General features: G+C 53.2%; 1 protein-coding gene across 4 annotated transcripts in view; it reads right to left on the bottom strand.

Annotated features, from left to right (window-relative positions):
- Window positions 1-151: 151 nt before the first annotated feature.
- CFAP100 (cilia and flagella associated protein 100) overlaps window positions 152-24,632 on the bottom strand; it is a 42,456-nt gene continuing 17,975 nt past the window's right edge. For 3 of the 4 annotated variants that reach the window (XM_060631965.3, XM_060631963.3, XM_078442673.2), the window contains exons 4-17: window positions 24,222-24,322; window positions 21,480-21,672; window positions 19,193-19,260; window positions 18,944-19,107; window positions 18,654-18,734; window positions 18,005-18,186; window positions 17,593-17,625; window positions 17,390-17,516; window positions 13,418-13,466; window positions 13,181-13,332; window positions 3,178-3,313; window positions 1,841-2,046; window positions 1,424-1,517; window positions 152-457 (exon numbers count right to left, since the gene is read on the bottom strand). In XM_060631965.3, the coding sequence (XP_060487948.1) occupies window positions 344-457; window positions 1,424-1,517; window positions 1,841-2,046; window positions 3,178-3,313; window positions 13,181-13,332; window positions 13,418-13,466; window positions 17,390-17,516; window positions 17,593-17,625; window positions 18,005-18,186; window positions 18,654-18,734; window positions 18,944-19,107; window positions 19,193-19,260; window positions 21,480-21,672; window positions 24,222-24,322 (1,700 nt within the window). In that variant the 3' untranslated portion in view covers window positions 152-343. The remainder of the gene's footprint in view (window positions 458-1,423; window positions 1,518-1,840; window positions 2,047-3,177; window positions 3,314-13,180; window positions 13,333-13,417; window positions 13,467-17,389; window positions 17,517-17,592; window positions 17,626-18,004; window positions 18,187-18,653; window positions 18,735-18,943; window positions 19,108-19,192; window positions 19,261-21,479; window positions 21,673-24,221; window positions 24,323-24,632) is intronic. The other variant, XM_078442672.2, reaches the window with a different exon arrangement.

Consider the following 24,632-nt stretch of genomic DNA (forward strand, 5'->3'; position numbering starts at 1 on the left):
ACACCTCTGCGTGGAACTGGCCCTTGTTTCTCAAAGCAGCCACCTCGGATGAGGGCAGCAGGGGCTCCTTCCCTCAAGCATTTGTTCAGGGGTCAGGGATTAAAGGGCAGGGCATGGAGGTGGAAAGCAACCTGCCTCCTGCAACAGGCCATCAAGACACCAGAGAGGGAGAGTTTATTTCACACAGGTAAGGGAACACAGCGGGAGGCCACGGGGGGGGGGGGGGGGCGGGGGCACGGCGATCCTGCGCCAGCCACGTCCAGCTGACCACCCTGCCCTGCCCGGGCTTCCTGCTGCTGCTGTTGCCATGCTGTGGGCAGAGGGGCTGGCCAGCGCCGGAGGGCTAGGTGAAGAATAGCAGCTGTTCCTCCTTGTCCTTGTCCATCAGCACGTGCTCAGGCTCCACCTTTATTTTCAGGACTGGGAGCTGGGAGCGACACACCAGCCTCCTGCCTCTCTGCAGAGTAAGACCCCGTGAGCCTGCGCTCCGCAGCCTCGCTGCGCCGGAAGGTGCCGCCTAGACACCCAGACACCAGGCAGCATGCCTCTCGAGGCTGCGGAGCTGAGGCCGGGGGACCCCGTGGAGGTCCCAGCCTCTGCTCAGCCTGTGGGCTCTGGGCCGGAGCTGCCCTTCAGTGCCCCGGGAGTGAGTCCAGCCTACGTTTATGAAGCCTTTTCCCTGGGGTGCCGGCCCCTAGATGTGTGTGTGTGTGTGTGTGTGTGTGTGTGTGTGTGTGTGTGTGTGCAGGGATGTACCTCAAAACGGATTGGGAATGCCTGGCTGAACAGAGGGAACCTACTTCCTTTGCACTGGGGATTCAGGAGGAGACGCCCCGCCCCAGTGTCTGCCATCCCCACGTGACAGCGTGGAGAGTGCTACCTTTCAGAGAGTGGCCCTTCGGCCTCATCTGTCTGTTGGGGGCTGTATTCAGGCCTGGGCCTGCTTGAGGGAGCACACCTCCTGCTGCCAGGGCCAGAACCTGTTCCCTGTGGGGTGGCCGGGGGGACCCCTAGTGACAGAGGATGAGCTGCAGTGATGGGGTCGTGCTGGAGTGTAGGTGGTACGGTGGGACCCTGCGGGGGCTGAGCCAGGGGCCTGCATCTGGGCAGGGCCGGGAGGGCGCAGCCAGGCCAGTCACCAGGAGTGCTTGTGCGAGAGGGCAGGCAGCCCCAGGGGAGGACTCGCAGAGGAAGCGGGTCCGGAGGTGGAGGGCAGCCCTGAGGGGCAGCGGGATCGGTGGGCCAGGACCGGGAGACCCTGCTCTACCCCCGCCTTGCTCTGATGGCTCCGTCTTTCCCCCGGGGTCTCAGCAGTAGCTTCTGCAAACGGTGCGAGCCAGGCCCTCAGCCCCTCCCGGCCTCAACCATGCCTGCCGGTGGGGCCCCTTCTCCAGCAGTGACTCCCCAGGGCCACCATGCCCACCTTCTTCTTGATCTCTGCCTGGGCCCGAGCCTGGGCCCGTTGCAGACGCTCCTCCTGCAGCTGCTTCTGCATCAGCACCTTCTCTTCCCGGAGTCTGGGTGCGGGGGGCAGCACAGGACACATCAAAAGACGGGAGGAGCCTGGGAAGGCTGCCAGCTTCCCTTCCTAGCTCCTTGATGCAGCCTTCTGTCAGGCCATGGCCCTCCCTCTGAGAGAACTCCCCACTCTTCACCCTTCCCTGCCAGGCCAGGTTGGCTGCTGCCCCTGCTTTTTGGAGGTCCCAGCTCTGGTCCATCGGCTCCTACCCCTTGGAGGCCCACGTTCCTCGGTCCCCCTCCCTGGTCACTGGTCCACCTCTGTGTGTGCCTCTCTGCTCATCAAACTTTTGCCCGGTGGGATAGGGGCCTGGGCTCTCACCTCATGCGGCGCTCCTTCTCTTTGGCCTTCTCAGCCTGCTCGATCTTGACCTGGGGTACATGCTCTAGGTGTTCGAGCAGCTCGTTCAGGTAGTGCTCGATGATGGTGAGCATCTGCACAGTGCCCAGGTTGGACTCCTGCTGGGTGCCGATGCAGTGCCGGTACACGTCCAGCACCTTGCGGTTCAGGCTTTCCAGAAGCTTGTCCTGCAAGGCAGGCAGGCCCGCAGAGGGGTTGCGTGGGCCTCCGTGCACCCCCACTGCACAGCCTGCCAGACCCAGGGCCACTTGCTGAGACACGGCTGGCCTCCCCGAGCTCTGCCCGGCACACTCAGGATCCCTGGGAGAAACAGCTTGGACACTTGGATTTTTCTAGGCCACAGCTGCCTGACCCCCTTTGCCCTCCTGTGGTCAGCCCGGTCCAGGCTTCCAGCCCCCATGCTGGGACTCACACCTGTGCCTCGGCCTCTACCCCAGCTGCCTTGCTGTGCACGTGGCCTAGTCCCCTCCTCCAGGGAGCCTTCCTGTTCCACCCTTGGACTGACCTCAGCTCTCCACTGGACGCTGTCCTGTGAGTTACTTTCTGTGTGGCCTGGGGCAGATGAACCCCTCCCTCTGAGCCCGCTGACACTCAGAAATGTAACATCCCCTGCCACATGGATTGGGTGTGAGGATTAAGTGAGGAACAGCCGACAGAAAGGCTCAGGCCGGCAGCCAGTGAGTCTGTCTGGCAGGAGGCCGGTGGCACTGGCCTAGCTTGTCGTGGCATCCTCTGTCCCTGGCCTGGTGCTGGCACACAGTAGGTGCTCATCAGTAATTTGAATGAAGGAAGGAATTTGAATTAGGAAGCTGGGGCCATGCCTGTGACCCCAGCGGCACTGTCAGGAAGGTCGTGCCACTGCCCGGCACATTCCTGGCCCTTTGTGCTCTCAGAACACTCTCACTCTTTCAGCCTGGCCTGGGGACATGCCTTCTTCCTCCTGGCAGGCTCGCTTTCCGGACACTTGGTGTGGAAGAAGCAGACGTATTTGTTGAATGGAAGGACAAAGGAATGGAGGAGGTGTGCTGGGGGCAGCTGAGCAGCCAAGGGGCATAAGTACATGGGGTGGCTCCAGTTTGGGGACCAAGGGCCTTCTCCAGCCGGTGCCCCTCAGTCAGGCCTACAGAGCCTGGAAAGTGGCAAGGGGCGTGGCTGCCCCAGAACATTTCAGTGTCTCAGGACTGGCTTTGAGTACTGGGCACTAGGTGCTCCCGGGGGTGCTCTTGAAGGGACCGGGCCCCAGGCCTGTGGTCGCCCACACTCCCTCCACACCCGCTGACCGCTGACCGGGGGCCTACCTCCTGAGCGCCCTTGTACTCGCCGAAGTGGAACACTCGAGCTTTGAGCTGCAGCTCGGCCACTGTCTCCTCTTCCTTGGCGATGGACGTCATCAGCGTGTTGACCCACTGCTTCAGCTGGTTGACTTCCCTGTCCCTGGATAGGGGACCAGCAGGGCCCCGCCCACTCAGCGCTGCTCCGGGCACTTCACCTCTCAGAGCCCGACCACCCTGCCACTGGTCCTGAGGGCTTAGGGGCCATGACTGTGAAGGGTCTGCGTGGCCCAGGGGTCAGAGATGCTGCTGAGATGCAGGGGTAAGATTTAAGGTCTTTAGGGGTGCCTGGGTGGCTCAGTTGGTTACGCGCTGGACTTTGGCTCAGGTTATGATCTCACGGTTCGGGGGTTCGAGCCCCCCATTGGGCTCTGTGCTGACAGTCGGGAGCCTGGAGCCTTTTCAGATTCTGTGTGTGTGTGTGTGTCTCTCTCTGCCCCTCCCCCATTCGCACTCTGTCTCTGTCTCTGTCTCAAAAGTAAATAAACATTAAAAAAATTAAAAAGATTTAAGATCTTTAATGATCAACACTACAAAAAAAAAAGTAACAGCTTTATTGAGGTATAATTCACATACCTAGAAAATTCTTTTTTAAATGCTTATTTTGAACTGAGAACAAACTGAGGGTTGATGGGGGGTGGGAGGGAGGGCAGGGTGGGTGATGGGTATTGAGGAGGGCACCTTTTGGGATGAGCACTGGGTGTTGTATGGAAACCAATTTGACAGTAAATTTCATATATTAAAAAAAAAAAAACAAAAAAAAAACAGTCTTGAAGAAACATTCGTATACCCGTGTTCACGGCAGCACTGTTTGCAATAGCTAAAAATGTAGAAGCAACCCAAGTGTGTATGATGGATGGATGGATAATAAACAGATTGTGGTCTATTATACAAAATGTGGAATATTATATACAACCTTGAAAAGGAAGGAAAATGGATCAACCTTGAGGACATTAAGTGAAGTAAGCCAGTTACGAAAAGTCAAATATTGTATGATCCCACTTATATGAGGTACTTGGAATAGTCAAAACATTTTTGACAGCACAGTGGCTTGCCAGGGGCTGAGGGGCAGGAGAATGGAGAGTTATTGGTTAACAAGTTATTGGTTAACAGTTCTACAAGATGAAAAGAGCTGGGGAGCGGGGGTGGACGGTGGGGATGGCTGCACTACGTAAAGGTACATAAATTTGATGTTATGTGGACTTGACCACATTGAAAAAGGAAACAGAATGAAATAGAGACCCCTTTCACCCCACTGAACTCAAAAGCAATGCTCTCCTAGACCCTGGCTGGCATTTAGGAGCTTGGGAGAAACAGGCAACACGCACTTTGTTTTGGTTCCTTTATAGGGTACCTGATGTTTCGTTTGTTTTCCTTGTCTGCCTTGGTGTCACGCCTTCTGCTCACTCTTCAACCCTGCGGGAGGGTGTGCAGTGTGGGTGCCTCTCCCTGCACGTTCACCTGGCCTTCCAGTACAGGTAGTTTTCATCTGTCACCGCGCTGACTTTTGCTCCTCCCTTCCATGTGTGGCCATCTCCTGAATTCGTTCCACGCGACCCTGGCGCGCCGTCTCCCTGGGGTCCTGTCGCGCCATCTCCCTGGGGTCCTGTCGCTTCGTCTCCGTGTCCTTTCCTACGGAGTTCTGGGAGCTGTCCCCGGCTTAATGTTGTCCCCCTTGCCGACTCATGTGCTGGCTGCATCCAGTCCTTATTGTGGTCTTAATCCCTTAATCCTTGCTTGCACCCAGGCGTGCCTCTCTGCTTCTTGATGTCTGCAGAATCTACATTTACTTGCATGTCTCAAACTCATCCCCTTAATGAATGCATTTTCTCGTGTTTCTGGTGACATTTTCCTGTTCGCTTGTCCTTCAGGCTCCAGGTCAGGGCAAGTCCAGCACCAAGGACTTCAGATGAGTTGTGCCACTTTGTGTGTCCAGATGGAGCCTGGGCAAGAGGCAAAGGTGCAGGCTGGTCTTCCCCTGGGCCGTGGGGTCTCACTTCCATGTCTGAGGGGCAGCCATGGTGGCAGGTGCCTAGCAAGACTGCTAAGACTCAGCCCACACATGGTCTTGCCTCAGCCAGAGGTCAGCGCTGGCAAGTGCTTTCTGCAGCTTGCGGTGCCTTGTATGTTGCTGGCCTCGCCGTGGCGGTTCCGGCTGCTGCAAGGCTGACCCTCACCCCCACCTCTGGCTCACTGCAGCTTTTAGGTGTCTGGGGGTTCTTCCGGGTTCCTTCCTGCTTATTTTCTGACCTCCTGGTTGGGCTGGTTTCTCCAAGAGGAAGGTTTGCATGGTTTCCAGGAAGGGATTCTGGCTTCGTTTCTCTTTTCTTGAATCCAGGGGGGGTTGGGCTTCCTCTCACTTGAGTGGCTCTGCTTGCCTTCTTCTCCTGGGTCCCATCACCTCTGTGCTGTCTGGCTGCTGGAAGTGAGGAGCTCACGCTGGTGATCAGGCTCTGCAGCTTTCCTCAGGCTGTCCCGGGGTGTTTGTGCTCCCTTCTGCGTCCGAGGGTCTGTTTTCTGGGGCTGGGCTCCTCTTGGCCCTCACTGGAGGGACTGTAGAGTGAGCATCTCAAACAAATCGCAGCAAGGCAGGCAGAGAATGGGGCTGGGACACAGTACACAAAATTCAAGGAAGTGCTCACCTTTGGGGTCACACATGCACCTCCCTAAAATGTTATGTTCTGGGTGCCTTGCCCACCTCACCCCAGTCCCCCTGGCCAAGAATGAATGATGCTGTTCTCTCAACCAAGGAGTCAGGAGATGGCTCGTCCTACAGCCCTTATGTACCTAGTCAATGTAGACAGGTGAGTGATAAAGACAGCCTTAAAAGGTCCTACATTAAAAAAAAAAAAAGTCTGGGGCGCCTGGGTGGCTTAGTTGGTTAAGTGTCCGACTTCAGCTCAGGTCATGATCTCACAGTTCATGGGTTCAAGCCCTATGTCAGGCTCTGTGCTGACAGCTCAGAGCCTGGAGCCTGCTTCGGATTTTGTGTCTTCCTCTCCCTCTCTGCCCCTCTCCTGCTCATGTCATGATCTGTCTCCCAAAAATAAATAAACATTAAAAAAATCCTATGTTTGCCAAAAATATTGTTATTGAGGTTTAATTTACTTATCAGAAAATGCACCCATTTTATGTGCCAACTGATGAGATTTGACAAATTTAAACACCTATGTAAGGACCAGCATAATCAGGACATAGAACCTTTTCATCACCCCAAAAGTTTCCTCATGTCCCTTTGTATCAACTCCCTCCCCTTCCCTAGCCACGGGCATCCAATGGGCTGATGTCGCCATTCATTTTTTTCCCTTATGAGATGGACCTTAGTGACACCTGTCTTCTCAAAGTTACCCACAGCCTTGAATGTGGGCTGGCCCCAGTGGCTTGCTTCTAACCAATTCAACGTGGGACAGGATGTGACTTCTGAGATTAGGTTACATAAGATCGTGACTTCCATCTTGCTTGCAGACTCTCTGGTGGCTTTTCAGCTCGCGCACTTCGAAGAAACAAGCTGCCTTTTCAGAGACCTCATGTGGCAAGAGACGGAGAGTGTCCTTTGGCCTCCAGCCAGCAAGGAATCCAGTCCTGCCAACAGCCACATGGGTGAGTTTGGAAGTGGCTCTTTCCCCAAGTGCAGTCGTGGGATGGCCACAGCCCAGCTACCACCTGGACAGCAATCCGTGAGAGACCCCACAGCAGAGGAGTCAGCCCAACTGGCCAGATTCCCAACCCACAGAAAGGGCGAAATAATATATGTGTTATAGTAAGCCAAGTTTTGGGATGGTTTTTTACGCGGCAACCGTTAACCAATACCTGGTTCTGGCACTTCAAATGAATAATATAGTAGGTCATCTTTGGCGCCTGGCTTCTTTTCCTCAGCATAATGTTTGTGAGGTTCATCCACGTTGTTGCCACCTTGTGTTAATACTTTGTTCTTTTCTTCTTGCTGAATAGATTTCTATGGTGTGTATGGACCCCCTTACGTGTCCATGCCTAATCCCAGGAAACTGTGGATATAGTAGATGACTTGGCAAGGAAGAACCAAGGCTGCACATAGAGTTAAGGTTGCAAACTAGCAAACCTGGAGCTGGGGAGATGATCTTGGATTGCCCAGGCGGGCCCAGGGTCATCACAAGGGTCCTCAGAAATGGAAGGAGGAGGCAGGAACGAGGGTCAGGGGTGACACGGCGTGAGAAGCCTCGGCTGGAGTTGCTGGTTTGAAAATGGAAGGGGCCCAGGTGGCCTCCGGAAGCTAGAAAAGGTAACAAAAGGATCTCCCTTTCAGCCTCCAGAGAGGAACAAAGTCCTGCCGATGCCTTGATGGTGGCCCAGTGAGGCCCACTTTGGAACTCTGGCCTCTCTCTGTGAGGGAATATAGTGTGCAGTCCTTTGCTACAGCAGCAGTAATGGTTTGTCCACTTCCCTGCTGTGGGCATGTGTGCTGTTTCTAGTTCCTGCCTATCACGAAGAACTTTGCAGTGAGGAATTCTGGGATTTTTTTTTTTTTTTTGGACATTTTCTCTAACACGGCGGCTCTTCCTTCCAGTGTTGGAACAGACTCTTCGTTTACTGTTGTATATATTTGAAACGAAAATTTAAAAAAAACTTTTTTTAACATTTATTCATTTTTGAGAGACAGAGACAGAGCATGGCGAGGAAGGGGCAGAGAGGGGGAGACACAGAATCTGAAACAGGCTCCAGGCTCTGAGCTGTCAGCACAGAGCCCGACACGGGGCTCAAACTCACAGACCGCGAGATCATGACCTGAGCTGAAGTTGGATGCTCAACCGACTGAGCCACCCAGGAGCCCCGAAACAAAAATTTTTAATGTTTATTTTATGTTTGAGAGAGACAGAGCGCGAGCAGGGGAGGGACAGAGAAGAGGGACACACAGACTCTGAAGCAGGCTTCAGGCTCCGAGCTGTCAGCACAGAGCCCGATGTGGGGCTTGAACTCACGAACCGTGAGATCATGACCTGAGCTGAAGTCGGACGCTTAACCGACTGAGCCACCTAGGTGCCCCTGTATATATGTTTTAGTAGAGACTTTGTCTTTAAAAGCAAAATGAACAGAAGGTAGAGTTCCCAAATATCCTCTCCTTCCACATGCCTCCCCCACTGCCGCCGACATACATTTGTTACAATCGGTAAACCCACACTGACACGTCATTATCACCCGAAGTCCACAGTTTCCATGGGGGTTCACTCTTAGTGTTGTACAGTCCATGGATTTAGACAAATGTATAAGGACATGTAATCATGGTGTCACACAGACTTGTTTCATTGCCCTAAAAATCCTCTGTGCTCCACTCACTCATCCCTCCCCCTGCCCCCCAACCCCTGGCAACCCCTGGTCCTTTTATCATCTCCATAGTTATCCTTTTCCGGGATGTCCTACAGCTGGGATCACTCAGTCGTCACCTTTCAGACTGGCTTCTTTCACTTAATAATACGTATGCTTTTAAGGTTCCTCCATGTTTTTTCGTGGCTTCGTAGCTCATTTCTTTTCAGCACTGAACGATATGCTATCTGGGTGTACTGAGTTTGTTTATCTGTTTACTTACTGAAGGGCATCTCAGTTGCTTCCAAGTTTTGGCAATTATGAATAAAGCTGCCATAAACGACCACATGTGGGTTTTGTGTGGACATAAGTTTTTGACTCCTTTGGGTAAATACCAAGGAGTGAGACTGCTGGATCGTTTAGCTTTGTAAGGAACTGCCAGACTGTCTTCTAAGGTGGCTGCGCCATTTTGCATTCCCTCCAACGACCAAGGGAGTTCCCATTGCTCCGCATCCTCACCAGCGTTTGGTGCTGTCAGTCTTTTAGATTTTGTCCATTTTAGTGGGTGTATATTGCAGTATCTTGTTTTAAGTTGTAATTCCTTAAGACATCCTGATGTCGAACATCTTTTCATATGTTTATTTGCCTTCTCTATATCTTCTTGATGATGAAGTGTTGTTCAGGTGTTTGGCCCATTTTTAAACCAGGTTGTTCATTTTCTTCTTCTTTTGTTTTTAATGTTTATTTATTTTTGACAGGGAGAGAGAGCACAAGTGGCAGAGGGGCAGAGAGAGAAGGAGACACAGAATGTGAAGCAGGTTCCAGGCTCTGAGCTGTCAGCACAGAGCCCGATGCGGGGCTCAAACTCACGAACCATGAGACCATGACCTGAGCCGAAGTCAGATCCCCAACCAAGTGAGCCACCCAGGCACCCCGTTCGTTTTCTTATTGTTAAACTTTAAGAGTTCTTTGTATAGTTTGGAGATGTTTATCAGATATGTATTTCACAAATATTTTCTCCCAGCCTATGGCTGGTCTTCTCAGTTCTCTTGACATTGCCTTTCATAAAGCAGAAATTTTAATGTCAATGAAATCCAGCTTATCAATTCTTTCTTTCATGGATTGTCACTTTGGTATTGTATTGAAAAACCACCATACCCAAGATCATCTAGATTTGCTCCTATGTTACCTTCTGGGAGTTTTATGGTTTTACATTTTACACTTAGGTCAACGATCCATTTTAAGTTAGTTTTTTATTAACGGTGTCAAGTCCATGCCTAGATTCATTTTTTGCATGTGGACGTCTGGTCGTCCCAGCACCACTTGTTGCAAAGTATCTTTGTTCCACCGTATTGCCTCTGCTCCTTTGTCAGAGATCGGCTGACAGATTTGGATGGGTTTGTTTCTGAGCTACTCTATTCTGTTCCACTGAATTATTTGCCAGTAGCACAGGTCTTGATTACTGTAGCTTTACAGTAAGCCTTGAACTCGGGCAGTGTGAGTCCTCCAACTTTTTTCTTCTCCTTTAAAAATGTGTTAGCTATTCTGGGGCTTTTGCCTCTCTGTGTAAACTTTAGAATCAGTTTGTCGATATTGACAAAATAACTTGCTGGCCTTTTGACTGGGACTGTGTTAAATCTATAGATCAAGTTGGGAGGAACTGGTATCTTGACAGTATTGAACCTTCTTACCTATAAAGGTGAAGCATTTAATTCTTTGATCCATCATCAGATTTTTATATTTTTCCTCTTATACATCTTGTGCATGTTTTGTTAGATTTGTAAGCATTTCTTTTTTGAGGGTGCTGATGAAAATGGTATTATTGTGTTTTCAATCTCAAATTCCACTTGTTTATTGCTAGTACATAGGAAATGAAGTTTTTTATAGGGGCCTTGTATTCTGTAACGTTGCTAGAATGGCTTACCAATCTAGGAGTTTTTTGTTGATACTTTGAGATTTTCTACGTAGATGATCATGTCATGTGCCAACAAAGTTTTATTTCTTTCTTCCCCATCTGTATTTAGGCATTCCCTAAATACATTTAAGCTTCATATTAGGTCACTCTCCTTTTCAGTGAAAGGAAAGACCTGCATTAGTACCTGTTTTTGCTAACTGAAAGAAAATGGCAGAGGATTTTCACTTTTATGAAAAAAAGCAAGAAGTGACAATAGTGTTCAGTGTCTGTTGTGCAGTGAGCCATTCTGGAGGCAGCGAGACTGGCCCTGCCAAGCTCCTTCCCTGGGAACTACATTCAGCATCTCAGCGTCAAGCCGCCACAGCTTTGAACCGTGTCTTTGCACATCTGTGCTTTACCTCTTTTTCATGCATCTATTAGCGAGAGGTGTCCTAAGGTATCGGAAAAGCCCAGGAGAGATTATTTTTCACATCTGGGAACACAAAGAAAATTTTCCATATAAATTAATGGTAATTTCTCCTTTGCTTTACACTATTTTGGCTTATGAAAGGTTTTATAGGGACGTTCTACTCTGATAGCAGGGGAAACCTGTACCTCTATTTCCTTTTCTTGTCTTATTGCATTAGCTGGGACTCCCAGTAAGATGTTGGAAACGAATGGTGAGAAGACATCCTTGCTTTATTCCTGATCTTAGCAAGAAGGCTTCAAGTGTAAGTTAGCAGTAGGGTTTTTGTAGATATCCTTTTATCAAGTTCAGGAAGTCCTCCTCTATTCCTAGTTTATTGAGAGCTTTTACTATGAATTTGTGTTAGATTTTTATCAAGTGCTTTTTCTGCATCTATTGATATAATCATGTGATTTTTCCTCTTTAGCTTGTTGATGTGTTGGATTACACTAATTGATTTTCAAATGTTGAAACAGCCTTGCGTACCTGGGAAAAATTCCATGTGGTCATGATCTATAATTCTTCTTATACATTGTTCAATTCAATTTGCTAATATTTTGTTGAGGATTTTTACATCTGTGTTCATGACAAATACTGGTCTGTGGTAGTCTTTTCTTCTAATGTCTTTGCCTGGTTTTGGAATTGAGTTAATTCTGGTCTTACAGAATGAGTTAGTATTCCCTGTTGGGACGCCTGGGTGGCTCAGTCGGTTAAGTATCCAACTTCGGCTCAGGTCATGATCTCACACTTTGTGAGTTTGAGCCCCATGTTGGGCTCTGTGCTGACAGCTTGGAGCCTGGAGCCTGCTTCAGATTCTGTGTCTCCCTCTCTCTCTATCCCTCCCCTGCTCATGCTCTGTCTCTCAAAAATAATAAACATTTTAAAAAAATTTAAAAAAGAAAAAAAAAAAGAAAGTATTCCCTGTTTCCATCAACTGGAAGAGATTGTAGAGAATTGGTAAAATTTTTTTCCTTAAATGTTTGGTAGAATTTTCCAGTACACCCATCTGGGTCTGCTGCTTTCTGTTTTACAGGTTATTAATTGTTGATTCAATTTCCTTAATAGATAGGCCTATTCAGATTGTTTATTTGTGGCATATATTTTTATTTTTTTATTACTTAAAAATTTTTTTTAATGTTTAGTTTTGAGAGAGAGAGAGAGTGCTCATGCAAGTGAGCTGCATATATTTTAAAAATATATATTTCTCAGAGAGAGGGGGCTGGATTCATGGAAGTTAATGTCTACAGGCTATGACTCTTCTGGAAATAAAGTGTTGGTACTCAGGGATGGCTGAGCAGGCTACAGACCAGTGAGGGGACAGCATCTCTGGGATTCTGCTATGCATGCATGTGTGTGTGTCCTCTCGCCAGGTTCCTGGAAACCGGGAGGCTGCCTGCGTCTCCCCAGCTCATCTCCCCCTCTGTCTCTGCTACCCTCAGCTTTTTGGGAAACACAATCTCGCCTGAGAACCAGTAGTTTCACAGCACCTGCAGGAGATTCTCCGCGGCAGAACACGGGCCAACAAAACATGGATACTCAAGAACATGGCTAATGTGGGGCATCCGAGTCTTGGGTGGGCTTCTTCCTTACTTCTTTGCACCTGCTTTCCCTCTGCCCAGAACCCTCTACCACCAGATCTCTGTGCAGCTTCCCATCGCTCAGGAAGAACCTGGTTCAAGTGACACTTTCCCCAGGAGCCTCCCCTGTCCCCCTCCTATCTGCCACCACCCCTACTTCAGCCTCCCTTTCATATCATTGTCTGTGTTCCTCTTGCACATGTCAGTATCTCCACTTCCAATCCATGAGCCCGTCTGCCTGTCTCTGTCAAATGTCAGTTCCATGAGGCAGGGCCTGGCCTTATCCTTGGAGAGCCTAGACCTGGGCCTGACCCAGAACGGGTGCTCGGTCAGTGTTTGGGTATGAAGGGATGATTCCTCACTTCTGACAGGCCTGATACAGCCCAGCCCTGCTGGGCCTGGCGTCAGCAGAATGCACCTGGACGGGGGAGGGGGGGCGGGGGGGTGTCCTTCCTTGAAGCCTCCCTCTGACTTGCAGGCTGCTCCAAGGGAGGGGACCAGCCCCATGTGGCTCCACCCACCTGACCTCTTCCCACCCCCCAGCCCCTCTGCCCAAAAGGACATGCCCTCTCCCCAGAATCAGGCTTCCTGTGGAGCTTTCCAGAAAACTAAAGCTAGGGCAGGGCCAGGGCCCTGGATGGGGAAGGTGGGGGGCTGCCATAGCCCAATTCCTAGTGGCATCCCAGGGTCCCAGGATGACAGCCAAGGCCGGAAGCTTCCCCTGCCCTGCCCAGTTGGCCCCAGCAGGAGACCTACATGCGGATCTGGGTGTTTTTCAGGGTGCAGTTCAGATCCTCCAGGGTCTCCTCCATCTCCTGCGTGTTCTGGATGAGCGACAGGTTCTGCTCCTCTAGCTTCGTGAAGATGTCCAGGAGCTGCTGGGGCTCCGTGAAGTATAGGTCCAGCTCCTGCAACCAGAGCCATGCGTGTGGGCTGGCCGGTCGGTGCAGGGGGACCGGATTTCGCAGCCCCACCCGGAGCGTGGCCACTGACCTCCCCATCGCTGCCTGAGTCCTCAGTCATAGTGGTGGTAGAGTCTGACCTGCAGAGAGATGCAGAGTCAGGACAGCAGTGACCTGGTGCACAGAGATGGTGGTCATCTTCTCCCGCCCCAGCGGTGAAGCCGCCTGGAGTCACCAGGGCACCTCCCTGCTCCCTATGTCCTCGTCCCCTCCTTCACCCTGCCAGCTGACCAGGCAGGGGCACTAGCCCTCCTCTTGGCCCCACAATGGTCACTCAGCAGTCAGGGGACTGTTTCAAATTCAGTTAGTGCATGTCACTTCAGACAGAATAAAACTCAGCCCCCTCCCTGGAACCTGCTGCCCAGGGCCCCTGCTGCCCCCCTCGCCTCCTTCTACTCCTGAAGTTCCCCTGCTCCTGCATTACCCGCCCTCTTTCTGTCTCTCCGGGTGCTGACCTACCTCAGGGCCTTTGCACCCACTGCCACTGCTAGGGTTGCCCCTCATTGACCATTCTTCTTCTTCTTTTTTTTTTAATGTTTATTTATTTATTATTATTTTTTAAAATTTTATTTTATTCTTTTTTTACGTTTATTCATTTTTGAGACAGAGACAGAGCATGAATGGGGGAAGGTCAAAGAGAGAGGGAAACACAGAATCTGAAACAGGCTCCAGGCTCTAAGCTGTCAGCCCAGAGCCCGACGCAGGGCTCAAACTCATGGACCACGAGATCATGACCTGAGCCGAAGTCGGACGCCCAACCCACTGAGCCACCCAGGCGCCCCTTTAATGTTTACTTTTGAGAGAGAGAGAGAGAGAGAGAGCGAGCAGAGTAGGGACAGAGATAGAGACACAGAATCCAGCCTCTGAGCTGTCAGCACAGAACCTGATGCAGGGCTAACACTCATGAGCTGTGAAATCATGACCTGAGCCTAGGTCGGATGCTTAACCCACTGAACCACCCAGGCACCCCTACCTTCGAGGAGCCACCTTCAGGGCCTTTTCTGCCCACCTCCCCTATCTAGATATGGCCTTGGCACTTGTCCTTGATGGTCCCACTGGGCTATCCTGTGACACTCGCAGCACCTCTGATGGACCCTGAGCACCCCACAGGGGCGGGGGCTCTCCCAGACCCTCGGGGGTACTGGAAAAATCGTGGGCTTTGAGCACTCAGCGTGGGCCCTGGAAGGTCCTGCTGGATGGGACCCAACCCCAAATGACTTCCAAACCTGCTCTCATTGCCCCTCCTGGCCTGCTTCGGCCTGGACCCCTGCCTTCAATGTGCAGGTTCTGCTGGCTGAGAAGCAGGTGGGGCAGGCTTCTAGCCCGAGGAGCCTGGGCTCCACCCCTAGGAACCTGGGCTGAGGCTCATGTGACTCCAGGCTCTGACCCACCTGACATGGGGAGGTGATAAGTGCAGGGCTCTGTGGGAGCCCTGAGGGGGAACCCTGGAGGGCTTCTCAGAGGAAGGGCCACAGGAACAACCAAATCACTCACCAGGCCTGTACCTCACACCAAATACATTGATGTCCCTCTGGCGAATGAGGAACATGGGGCTTTGAGAACTAGCCACCTGCCCCATGTCACCTGCAGGGCACTGCTGGCCCATAAGGTGCCTGAGAATCTGCCTCCAGATGGATGTAGTCTGGGGGGTAGGCTGGACTTTAGCTCCCACTTGCCCTCTCAGCTGAGTGCCTTCTGCAGCCCACAACCTGCTCAACTGTACTCAGTGACCCTGGTCACACGGCTAATAGATGGAGGGACCCAGAATAGTGTGATCCTAGACCTCTAGTCTGAGGGACTGCCCCAACAAGGGGCCTGGATGGTGGGAGCTCCAGGGCTGAGGGCAGTCCCAGTAGAGGAAGCATGCAGAGCTAAACCCCCCGGAGCATCTGTTCAACACCAAACTGTAAACAATAGCTCCCACTGGCCAGGGTTGCAGGGATAAAAGTGAACCCGAGGCATGTGCCTGGCCCACTAACGGTGGCCAGTCTTCTTCACAAGGCAGGACCGTGACACATCAAGATGAAAGTGAGCTTGGAAACCGGTAGCACTCAGGTCCCCTTCCTGCCTGAGAAGCATCAGCTGGGGGACATGGGAGGTTGCGTAGTGAGAGCAAACATGTAAGGGGGGGTCATCTGCATAGGGGCTTGGCCCTCAGGAGCAGGTAGGGGACGGAAGCACAGGAGAGGGTTGTCAGGCTGTCGTAGAGGAGGAAGGACAGAGGCTGGTACACCTAAGGGATGAGAGAAGATACAAAGGAGAGGGGTGGGGAGGCTGAGCCCCCGGGGCCACCTCCATACTGTTTTCCAGAGTGGCTGCACCAGTTTGCATTCCCACCAGCAGTGCAAAAAGGTTCCTCTTTCTCCGCATCCTCGCCAACATGTGTTGTTGCCCGAGTTGTTCATGTTAGCCATTCTGACAGGTGTGAGGTGGTATTGCATTTAAAAACTACCATTTCTGGCAATGCAGTATGGAGGTTCCTCAAAAAATGAAAAATAGAACTACCCTACGACCCAGCAATGGCACTACTAGGTATTTATCCATGGGGTACAGGTACATTGTATATATACAATGGAGTATTACTCGGCAATCCAAAAGAATGAAATCTCGCCATCTGCAACTACGTGGATGGAACTGGAGGGTATTATGCTAAGCGAAATTAGTCAGAGAAAGACAAAAATCATAGGACTTCACTCATATAAGGACTTTGAGGGACAAAACAGATGAACATAAGGGAAAGGAAGCAAAAATAATATAAAAACAGGGAAGGGGACAAAACATAAGAGACTCATAAATACGGAGAACAAACTGAGGGTTACTGGAGGGGGTGTGGGAGGAGGGATGGACTAAATGGGTAAGGGGCACTAAGGGATCTACTCCTGAAATCATTGTTGCACCATATGTTAATTTGGATGTAAATTTAAAAAAATAAAATAAAATAAAAAAACAAAAAAACTACCATTTCAGTGGCCTCATCTCCTGATCTGTTTGTCAAGACACTCTTTTATTTTTTAAACGTTTATTTATTTTGAGAGAGAGAGGCCGAGAGAGAGCACAGGGGAGAGGCAGAGAAAGAGGGAGACAGAGAATCCCAAGCAGTTTCCGCACGGTAGGTGCGGACTCAATCCCCGGACTGTGAGATCACGACCTAAGTCCAGATCAAGAGTCAGATGCTCAACCGACTGAACCAGCCAGGCATCCCAAGACACTCTATTATGAACTAACCATGCCAGAATACCGAGAATGGAAGGGACCTACGATAGCCGGATCTGAACAGGACGTGGCAGGGCAGCCGGAACTCTCTTGCCTGTTGGCTGGAGCGTATAACGTAGCAGCTATGGCAGGTCTTTGGCAGAAGCCGCTAAAGCTAAGCATCTACTCACCTCGTGAACCAGCACTCCCACTCTTGTTTCCAACAAAAATACTCATGCAAAGAGTGCTCCAACATAAAAGTACCGGAATGTTTGCAGCAGCTCTAATCAAAATAGCCAAGAATTGGGAACAACCCAAAAGGCCACCAATCGTAGAGGACCTGGAGAGTGGGGCTTCGTGCGGTGGGGCACTAGGCGGCGACTGCCAACAACGCCTGCTTCTGCGCACAATCACGCAGGCATGCAGCAGAGACGAGCCAGGCCCAGAGAGCATTTTATGTAAAAACCCAGACTCTGGCTTCTCTTAAAAGGCTCTGACACTCCCTGCACCCACTTGCCTGCCTGCATCCGTTTATATTTGACTGTCTCGTTTTAGCACCCAAGTGGGCCACCCCAGACAGAAGGTTACCAAATCGGACAGAAATAAAACGGTTTAGAAAACATCTCGATCTTGGGGCTTAAGTCAGACTATACACCCTTCAAGCTGGGAACAGCCCCCTCGTCACGGTCTCACCCTTCCCGGAGAGGCTGGGCTTGTCCTAGGCACCCCTGGCCTGGAGCCACTTGGGAGCAGTCCCCAGAGGGCCCCAGCCACTACCCCAGCCTCCTTGCCCTACCCCAGACCCACTCACCCTTTGACGTTCAGCCCACTATACACACTGGCCTGGCTTCTATGCTGGAGGTTCAGGGTGCTGGACGGGATCTGCCCCAGCTGCGCCACCTGCAGGAACTTCCAGGACTTCTTTGGGCCCTGCCCCTCTGGAGGAAAAAGAGGGATGGTTTTCACATGCCCCAGCCTGGGGCAGGGCCCCTCCAGCTTGCGCCAGCCACGTACCTCTGGAGCCTGTCTTGCCCTTGGTCCCTGGTCCTACAGGAAACAAGGGAGGGGTTTCGGATGGCTTCCACTGGAGCAAGGCCTTCAGCAATACTGCTTGAGGGCACAGGGTTCCCTGGGGCCCTCCCAACAGTTTCAGAAAGGGCCCCCACAGTTTCAGGGCCCTCACACAGTTTTAGGGCCCCCGCAGTTTCAGAAAGACCTACAAGGGAGGAAAGCCCCTTGGGTCTGAGTTAGAGATGGCCCTGTCTTCCCTGAGGGAATGTGTGGGCCCTAAGGGGCAGCTGCTGCCCCTGGCTGGGGCTTTACAGGCACTGAAGGGGCTCAGCCTGTGGCCTGGACACCTCCAAGGCCGCTGCCAGCAGGGTACGGGGTCTGGGTGGACCCAGGGAACTACCTTCTTTCCTGTTACCTTTGTCCCGGATCGTGGAGTGTAAAGTGTTCTCTATGGGGGGCTCAGTGACCTCCTTGGCCTTTTTGAGAGCCAAACGCTTCTCCTCCCTCTCTTCCAACCACTCCTTGGGCGACAGCTTGTACAGGAAGTCCTTGTAGGCCTTGTAATGCTGCAAAGTGTCTTCAAATTTGGAGATCTCGCTGGATTGGGGAGGGGGAGGGGAGGTCAGCTTCCTCCTCGTGGGGAGACCCCTCCAGAGGGAACTGCCTCTGCAGCCTGGGTAAGCCCAGAGTGCTCCTGGCTCTCCTGGGGACAGGTGTGCCTGGGAGAGGACACCGGCCTGCTGGGGACCTACGTGGGTCACACCTCCACAGGTATAACCCTCTGTGACTTTGGACTTGCAGCTGACCCCGGGGACCCTGGTCTCCAAGTGAGCCTGCCTCCTGGTGCTGTGGCCTTGGGAAAGTCACTGGATCTCTCTTGGCCCCTGTCACCTCCTCTGTAAAATGTGCAGCTGCGTCCCGCAGGGCTTTGAGTCCCTGAACCACTTAGGTTTGAGAGGCAAAGCCACGAGGTCTGCCCTGCGTGGGGGCTTCTTTTGGCTGGGGGCGAATGACAGAGGGAAGTGGCGGCAGGCCAACCTCAGTGGCTTGCCCTCCGCGCTCACCTTTTGATGTTCATGATCTGGGTGGTCAGGTCCCGGATTTCCAAGATCTTCTCCACCTTTGCTTTGGTCTCCTTCTCAGCCCTGGAGGTGGGGATGGGATGGGGGCAGGGGGCCAGTTGCAAAACTGTTAAAGGGGGCATATACACTGCCCTGGGGCGGGGCGGTGGGTGCGGGGAGCTGCCAGGGTCAGGTGGTGGGGGCAGGGGATGGGGGGCAGGCGGGCTGCAGGCTAGCGTGGGCGCAGGTGCTCAGGGCCCATGAGCACTGGGGGGCCCTCTGTGTGGGCTCACGCTTTCAGGGCCTGCACCGAGCTCCGATCATTCTCCCGGAGGAACTCCTCGAACAGGGCGGCGTCATTCTCCAGGGACCTTTCTGCCCGCTCCAGCTCTGCCTCCTCCTTGGTCACCAGCAGCTCCAGCCGCTGGATCTCCTGCTGCTTCATGTCCAGGGCGTACTGAGGGCCACCAGAGTGGGAGTCACACCCCTCACTGGGACAGCCCCCCGCCCGGGCCCCCCCCCCCCAGCACAGCTGGGCCAACCTGGATACGGAACATCTGGCGCTTCTGGTTGATGTAGTTGTTCAGGTTATCAGATTCCATCTTCTTTTCTGCAAAGAGAGGAGAGGGGTGGGGTGGGCAGGGTGAGAGAGACCCAGACCGGCCAGGATACCTCTCCAGGCACCTGCTCTGCTGTGAGGCCCGGGTTGTTACGGGGACTCTGGGAGACTGGGCTCCGTCTCTAGCAACAGGAGAGGAGGCTCTGTGGATATATCACACTCTCCACTGCTGGAGATCGGGCCAGGTGGGAAGTCCTTTCCTGAGTCTGGCCTGAGCCTCTCCTGCCGTAGTACTCTTTTCACCTGGAGTGAGACTCTGGACAGCCCTGCCCAGGAAGTTTCACCCAGCTGCACCTAATAATGAAAGACCTATTGGGCCAGGAACTGCAAAGGGATGGGGAGAGAAAAACAGGGCAGCATGATCTCTATTTGGGGTGCTCTAAGTCCCCAGGATCCAGTTTAGATAGTAGCTACGATGAGGGAGCATAAGGCAAGCTGATAGGCTACAAACATTCCCCGCCCCCCCCCACCCCCTGCCCAGGCGGCCCATGAACAAAGGAAAGGGGAAAAACAAATGGTTAACTGATAGAGCATCACAGTCCTTTGGGACCTAAGTCTCCATTACCCCTCCATAGCGATGTGGGAAACAAAGGCAGAAGGAAATGGCAGAACTAAATTTCCTTATAACCTGCCGCCGCCCATTGACAGATACTTGAGGCAGGCAGAGTAAGTTTCTCCAGGAGCTGTCTTAATGCTACTGCTTTGCTAGAGGTAAAAACAACCTTAGCTTGACACTAGCTAGGCCTCCAGTATCCTGTGAGTCTTCTTTAGCTCATGAAAATCTCACTGGAAACTTCCGCTGGCCTCTACCTCCCCCAGTGTCTCCTCATGGTCCCCGGGCAGCTCTTCCTGCCCACAGGTCCTGTCCCCGTGCTTCAAGAAAATCACCCTTTTGCACCAAAGACGTCTTCAAGAATTCTTTCTTGGCCTTTGGTTCCGGGCCGCATGGGCCCCACTATCACCCCAAAAACCCTCATCAGCTAGGTCTACACACCAGGCGGGAAGCAAGTGGGAGAAAGTTAAGGTGGGCCCCTGTAAGACCTTCTGGAGCACAAGCAGAGGGCAAAGGGCCACGGGATCCTCTTTCCCTGGTCTTTCTGGAGAGGAAAGCCCAGAGACGTCCTGACTTTGGAGAGAGCAGGAGCCAAGGAAAGGACAGCAGAGCCATGTGGCTCTCTGCCTCATCTCTTAAACCCTCTCCGTTCCAGAAGACCCTAGTGTGGTGTAGGAGTGGTATTTCAAGCCTAGAAGCCTGGCAGAGACCCAGCTGGGCCTCCGCCTCCCTGGCCCATCTTGTGGGAAGGCCCTTCCCTCAAGGAGACCCAGCTCCTCACTGCAAGTCAAATCTGGGATACCGACAGGTCTGGTGCCTAAACCTGCTGGGTCCAGTCTTTCCACTGAGACCAGCTTCCTCTCCCAGATCTTGGAATGGAGGGTAGAGACCAAAAGGAAAAACGTGCAGTTCTGTGTCTCTTCATGCAGAGCTCAGCACACATACTGTCAAAGTGAGCTCAGGGGCTTTGTTCCCCCAAATAACAAGCCACGGGGTCAGGGGGTAGAGGCTGGGGGGTCTCGGATTAATATTCACATTCAGTACACCAGTTGGGTTCCAGTTCCAGGACTCTATCATCTGGGCTGGTAGAATATTAATGCTGGTACTTAAGATTTCCTACTGGCTCATAAAATTAATAACAGCTCTCTCTCTCTCTCTCTCTCTCTCTCTCTCACACACACACACACACACACACACACACACACACACACGACTTCCGTGTAGCATCTAAAGACGCTGAATCCCACAACCCACGAGGTCGCCACTGTCATCAGACCGGAGAGGAAACTGCCGTGCAGAGGAGGCGAACACCTGGCCCAGGATGGCGAGGGCATTCAGTGCTGAAGCTGACATCTGAACCCAGGGAACCTGGTTCCAGACTGATGCTCTTTCCCTCCACCATATTAAGGGACTATATTTTATATGGGTGCAATCTGCCTTCACGTGCACGGGAACCTTCCGAATGCAAGCAACGTTGGGATTCAAAGGCTTTTAGATTGGCAGTCCGGCTGGAATCCATCCCTGTGATGGAGGGAGGCGGGGTCAGACACAGAAACGACCCTCCTTCCCCACTGCACCGGAGCCCTGCCTCTCCAAGCACGTGAACAGCACTGCGCGAGCCCCGAGGTCAAGACCCGACGCTGGGGAAGAGGGCCACCTTTGGTCATGGAGAGCTTCCACGCCGTGTTGTCGTGGAAGGCGCGCAGCCGCTCCGCCTCGGCGCGCACTTCCTGGTCCTGCATCTCGTCCTCCAGCTGCAGCTCGCGACGCAGGCTGGTGTGCTTGGCCAACACTTTGGACGCGTAGGTCATCTTTTGGTGCATCCGCAGCGTCTTCTTCTGCTCCCGCTCCTGTTGGGCGGGGTCGGCCGGGGTCGGGCGGGGGCGGCCACCACTTCCACCCCCTCCCCCACCGCGCCTGGGACCAGCGTCCTCCCATCGGCGGCGACGCCTTGTCCCTGGGTCGCACAGCCTTGAGGGGACGCGCATGCGGCGCGGGGAGTTAAAGGGGGAATTGCCCGGGGGGCGCACTTGGGTCAGGGTGGGGGTGCGCTTGGCGGGGCTGAGCATTGCTGCGCTCAGAGGGGGCTGCGGAGCTGTGTGCCGGGGAAAACGCTCCTGGGGGCTCTGAGCACAGCTCCCGGGGTGAGAGGGCAGTGGGGCTGAGAGCGGGGGTTAAGGGCGAGGTAGGGGTGGGGTTGCCAGATTAAGTACAGGATGCCGAGCCAGGTGTGCATTCCAGGTCAGTAGTGCAGGGACATACTCACTAAGCGATGGTTCCTCCTGAAATTCATTCACACTATTCTCATATTCTCATATTGTGATTTGCTAAATCGGACACACCGAAGGTTCCCGGAAGCTAGATCTTGTGAGTTTCCAAAAGAAACTGGAAATCCTGAGTTTGGTCTGCAAGCTCAGTAGTCAGATCTGGCGGCGGCGGGCAGGTCGCTGGGGATCTGCTCCTCTCCACCCAGCCTGGCCTCCAACCTGCCCCAGCGTTGCTTCCGTCCCTGAGCCCTCAGCTTGGGGGGACCCCAGGATGGCGTGGGGATGGGGGCTTTTCTTCCCTGAGAACTAGTGCAGACCAAAGGCCCCCTCAGGGGAGCCCAGCCCTTCCTGCAGCCCAAGCCCTGGGGGTTCTCCACATCCTTCCATGGCCCAGGCACCTCAGCCTGCAGGATCAGACAGGCCTGAACAAATCCTCTTCTCTTCATCTGTCCTTTCCCCCGGGCTGCCAGGTGCAGCAATGAATGCAGCCTCTTTAGAAAGCTGCTTAGGGAAACCACATCTGTGGCGGGACCCAGCCCGAGGCCCCTAGATTGCACCTCCATATAGCAAAGCTGGGGAAATATCACCTAGACTCCCAGTGGCAGAGGGTCTGCACTTAGAAGAAACTGGGCAGCTGCTTGGGGTCAATGTGACATTGGGGGGGCTCTGCTGGGGTGCGGGATTGAGGGGGGAGGGCTGTGCTGGGGGGGGGGGGCGGGTGCCATGTTTGGGGGGTTTAGGAAGAAGGCAGAAGCGACCATGGAAGCAGGGCCAGGCTGGGAAGAGATAATCCTGCCCTGGAGGAAGGTCTCTAAGTCCGTCAGAGAAAGTTGTGTGTGTTTCTGCTGTATTTGCCCACTTAGAGGCCTCATAGAAGTGTGTGCTGCTCAGTGTGGCTTTGTGGGAGTGTCTCCTTCCAGGGCATGAGTGGGTGCACAGCATGGCAGCAGGATGGGGAAAACACTGATGGTGGCCCCCACAGAGCTTCTAGGCAGTTGGTGGGGCAGGGAGGTCTGAGTAGGGGCTGGAAAACGTGCATTTCCTTTTGTGTCTTCGGTTGGGGTCTCGGCCGGAGCCAGTTCTCCGAGGAATCTCAGATACTGAGCCATGAGTTGAAGTAGACAGAGTCAGCCCGGGAGGGCTGGTCATATGCATGTGCCTGAGACCGTGTCCCAGAAACCTGGCCCATGCTGAGCACTTCTCAGTGAAGATGCCCACTGGTGAGTCCTCCCTGAGCCTGGCTGCAGTGACGCTTGCTCGCTCCAGCCATGCCACGGCAGGTGGGAGTGGGCAAGTGGGCTCTTGGGTGGGGAGGCAAGACAGACTATGCTGGGGTGCAGACAAGGCGCGGGCCGGTGGAGGGGGGTCCGGGGCTAGCTCAGGGACTCCCAGGTGTTGCTGAGGGCCATGCATATGTGTACGTGTGTGTGCGCACGCACACACATGCATAGGTGCATATTTGTGTGTGGATTTGGCCTCCAAGAATTCCCACGAGAGGGATTGTGCAAGGCTGGAGCAGTTGGAGGGGCGGGTCTCCTGGGAGAGGCGAGAGGGGGCCTGAGGTCTGAGACGGGCCTTGAAGGACAGGGAGTGTCAGGAGGGTGGCATCTCATGCAAGGGACAGCAGAAAGACCTGGTGGCTGAAGCACAGTGGCCACAGCAGCTTCCAACAGCCCACTCTGACAAGGCCCAGGAAGAGTGGCGATGAAGCTGGGTAAGACAGTGGGACAGGTCAGAGATTGGAGAGCTAGTCAGGGTTTCGAGTTGATTTTTTAAAAATAGTGAGGGGCACCTGGGTGGCTCAGTCGGTTAAGCATCCAACTTCAGCTCAGGTCATGGTATCACGGCTCATGGGTTTGAGCCCCGTGTGGGGCTCTGTGCTGACAACCTGGAGCCTGGAGACTGCTTGGGATTCTGTGTCTCCCTCTCTCTCTGCCCCTCCCTCACTCACCCTCTGTCTCTGTCTCTCTCTCTCTCAAGTATCAATAAACATTTTTTAAAAATAGTGAACCATTGACTATTCTAGAGTGAGAGAGTGACCTGAGGAAAGTACTTTTCTGAGAAGGGCAATCTGGGTCTGCGTGCATGAGGGAGGGAAGAGTTGCAGGCAGGCCTCAGTCCTGGATACTCACTAGGCGAGACTTATTCCGCTCCTGATCTCTGAGCAAGAAGAAATCCACGTCTCCAGACATGTGGAAAGGATTAGCCGCATGGTCAGGAACAATCTCGGGCACTGGGGAGGGAGATATCTCATTGGAGAGACGAGCCAGCTCTTCCAAACAGGTGGTCTGTGCCTCTGGAGTCCTGGTGCCCTCCCAACCCAGCATGAGGAGCTTCCTTGAAAGCGTGAGCAGGTGTCGAATGTTCTCTTGGATCCAGCTGTGCCTGAAATCCAACCCTGGACCTTCTGACTGCAGAAACTCACCTGTCAGGTTTAACCTAGGTGGGCTTGGGCTTCTGTCCCTGGCATCTGAAAGAGGCCTGGTAAACACAGCCCCCAACCCCCCCCCCCCCCGTCTCAGACATGTGGCCCTCTGTCCCCT

This window comes from Panthera onca, chromosome A2 (genome assembly GCF_046562875.1).
Source record: "Panthera onca isolate mPanOnc1 chromosome A2, mPanOnc1 haplotype 2, whole genome shotgun sequence".
NCBI lineage: Eukaryota > Metazoa > Chordata > Mammalia > Carnivora > Felidae > Panthera > Panthera onca.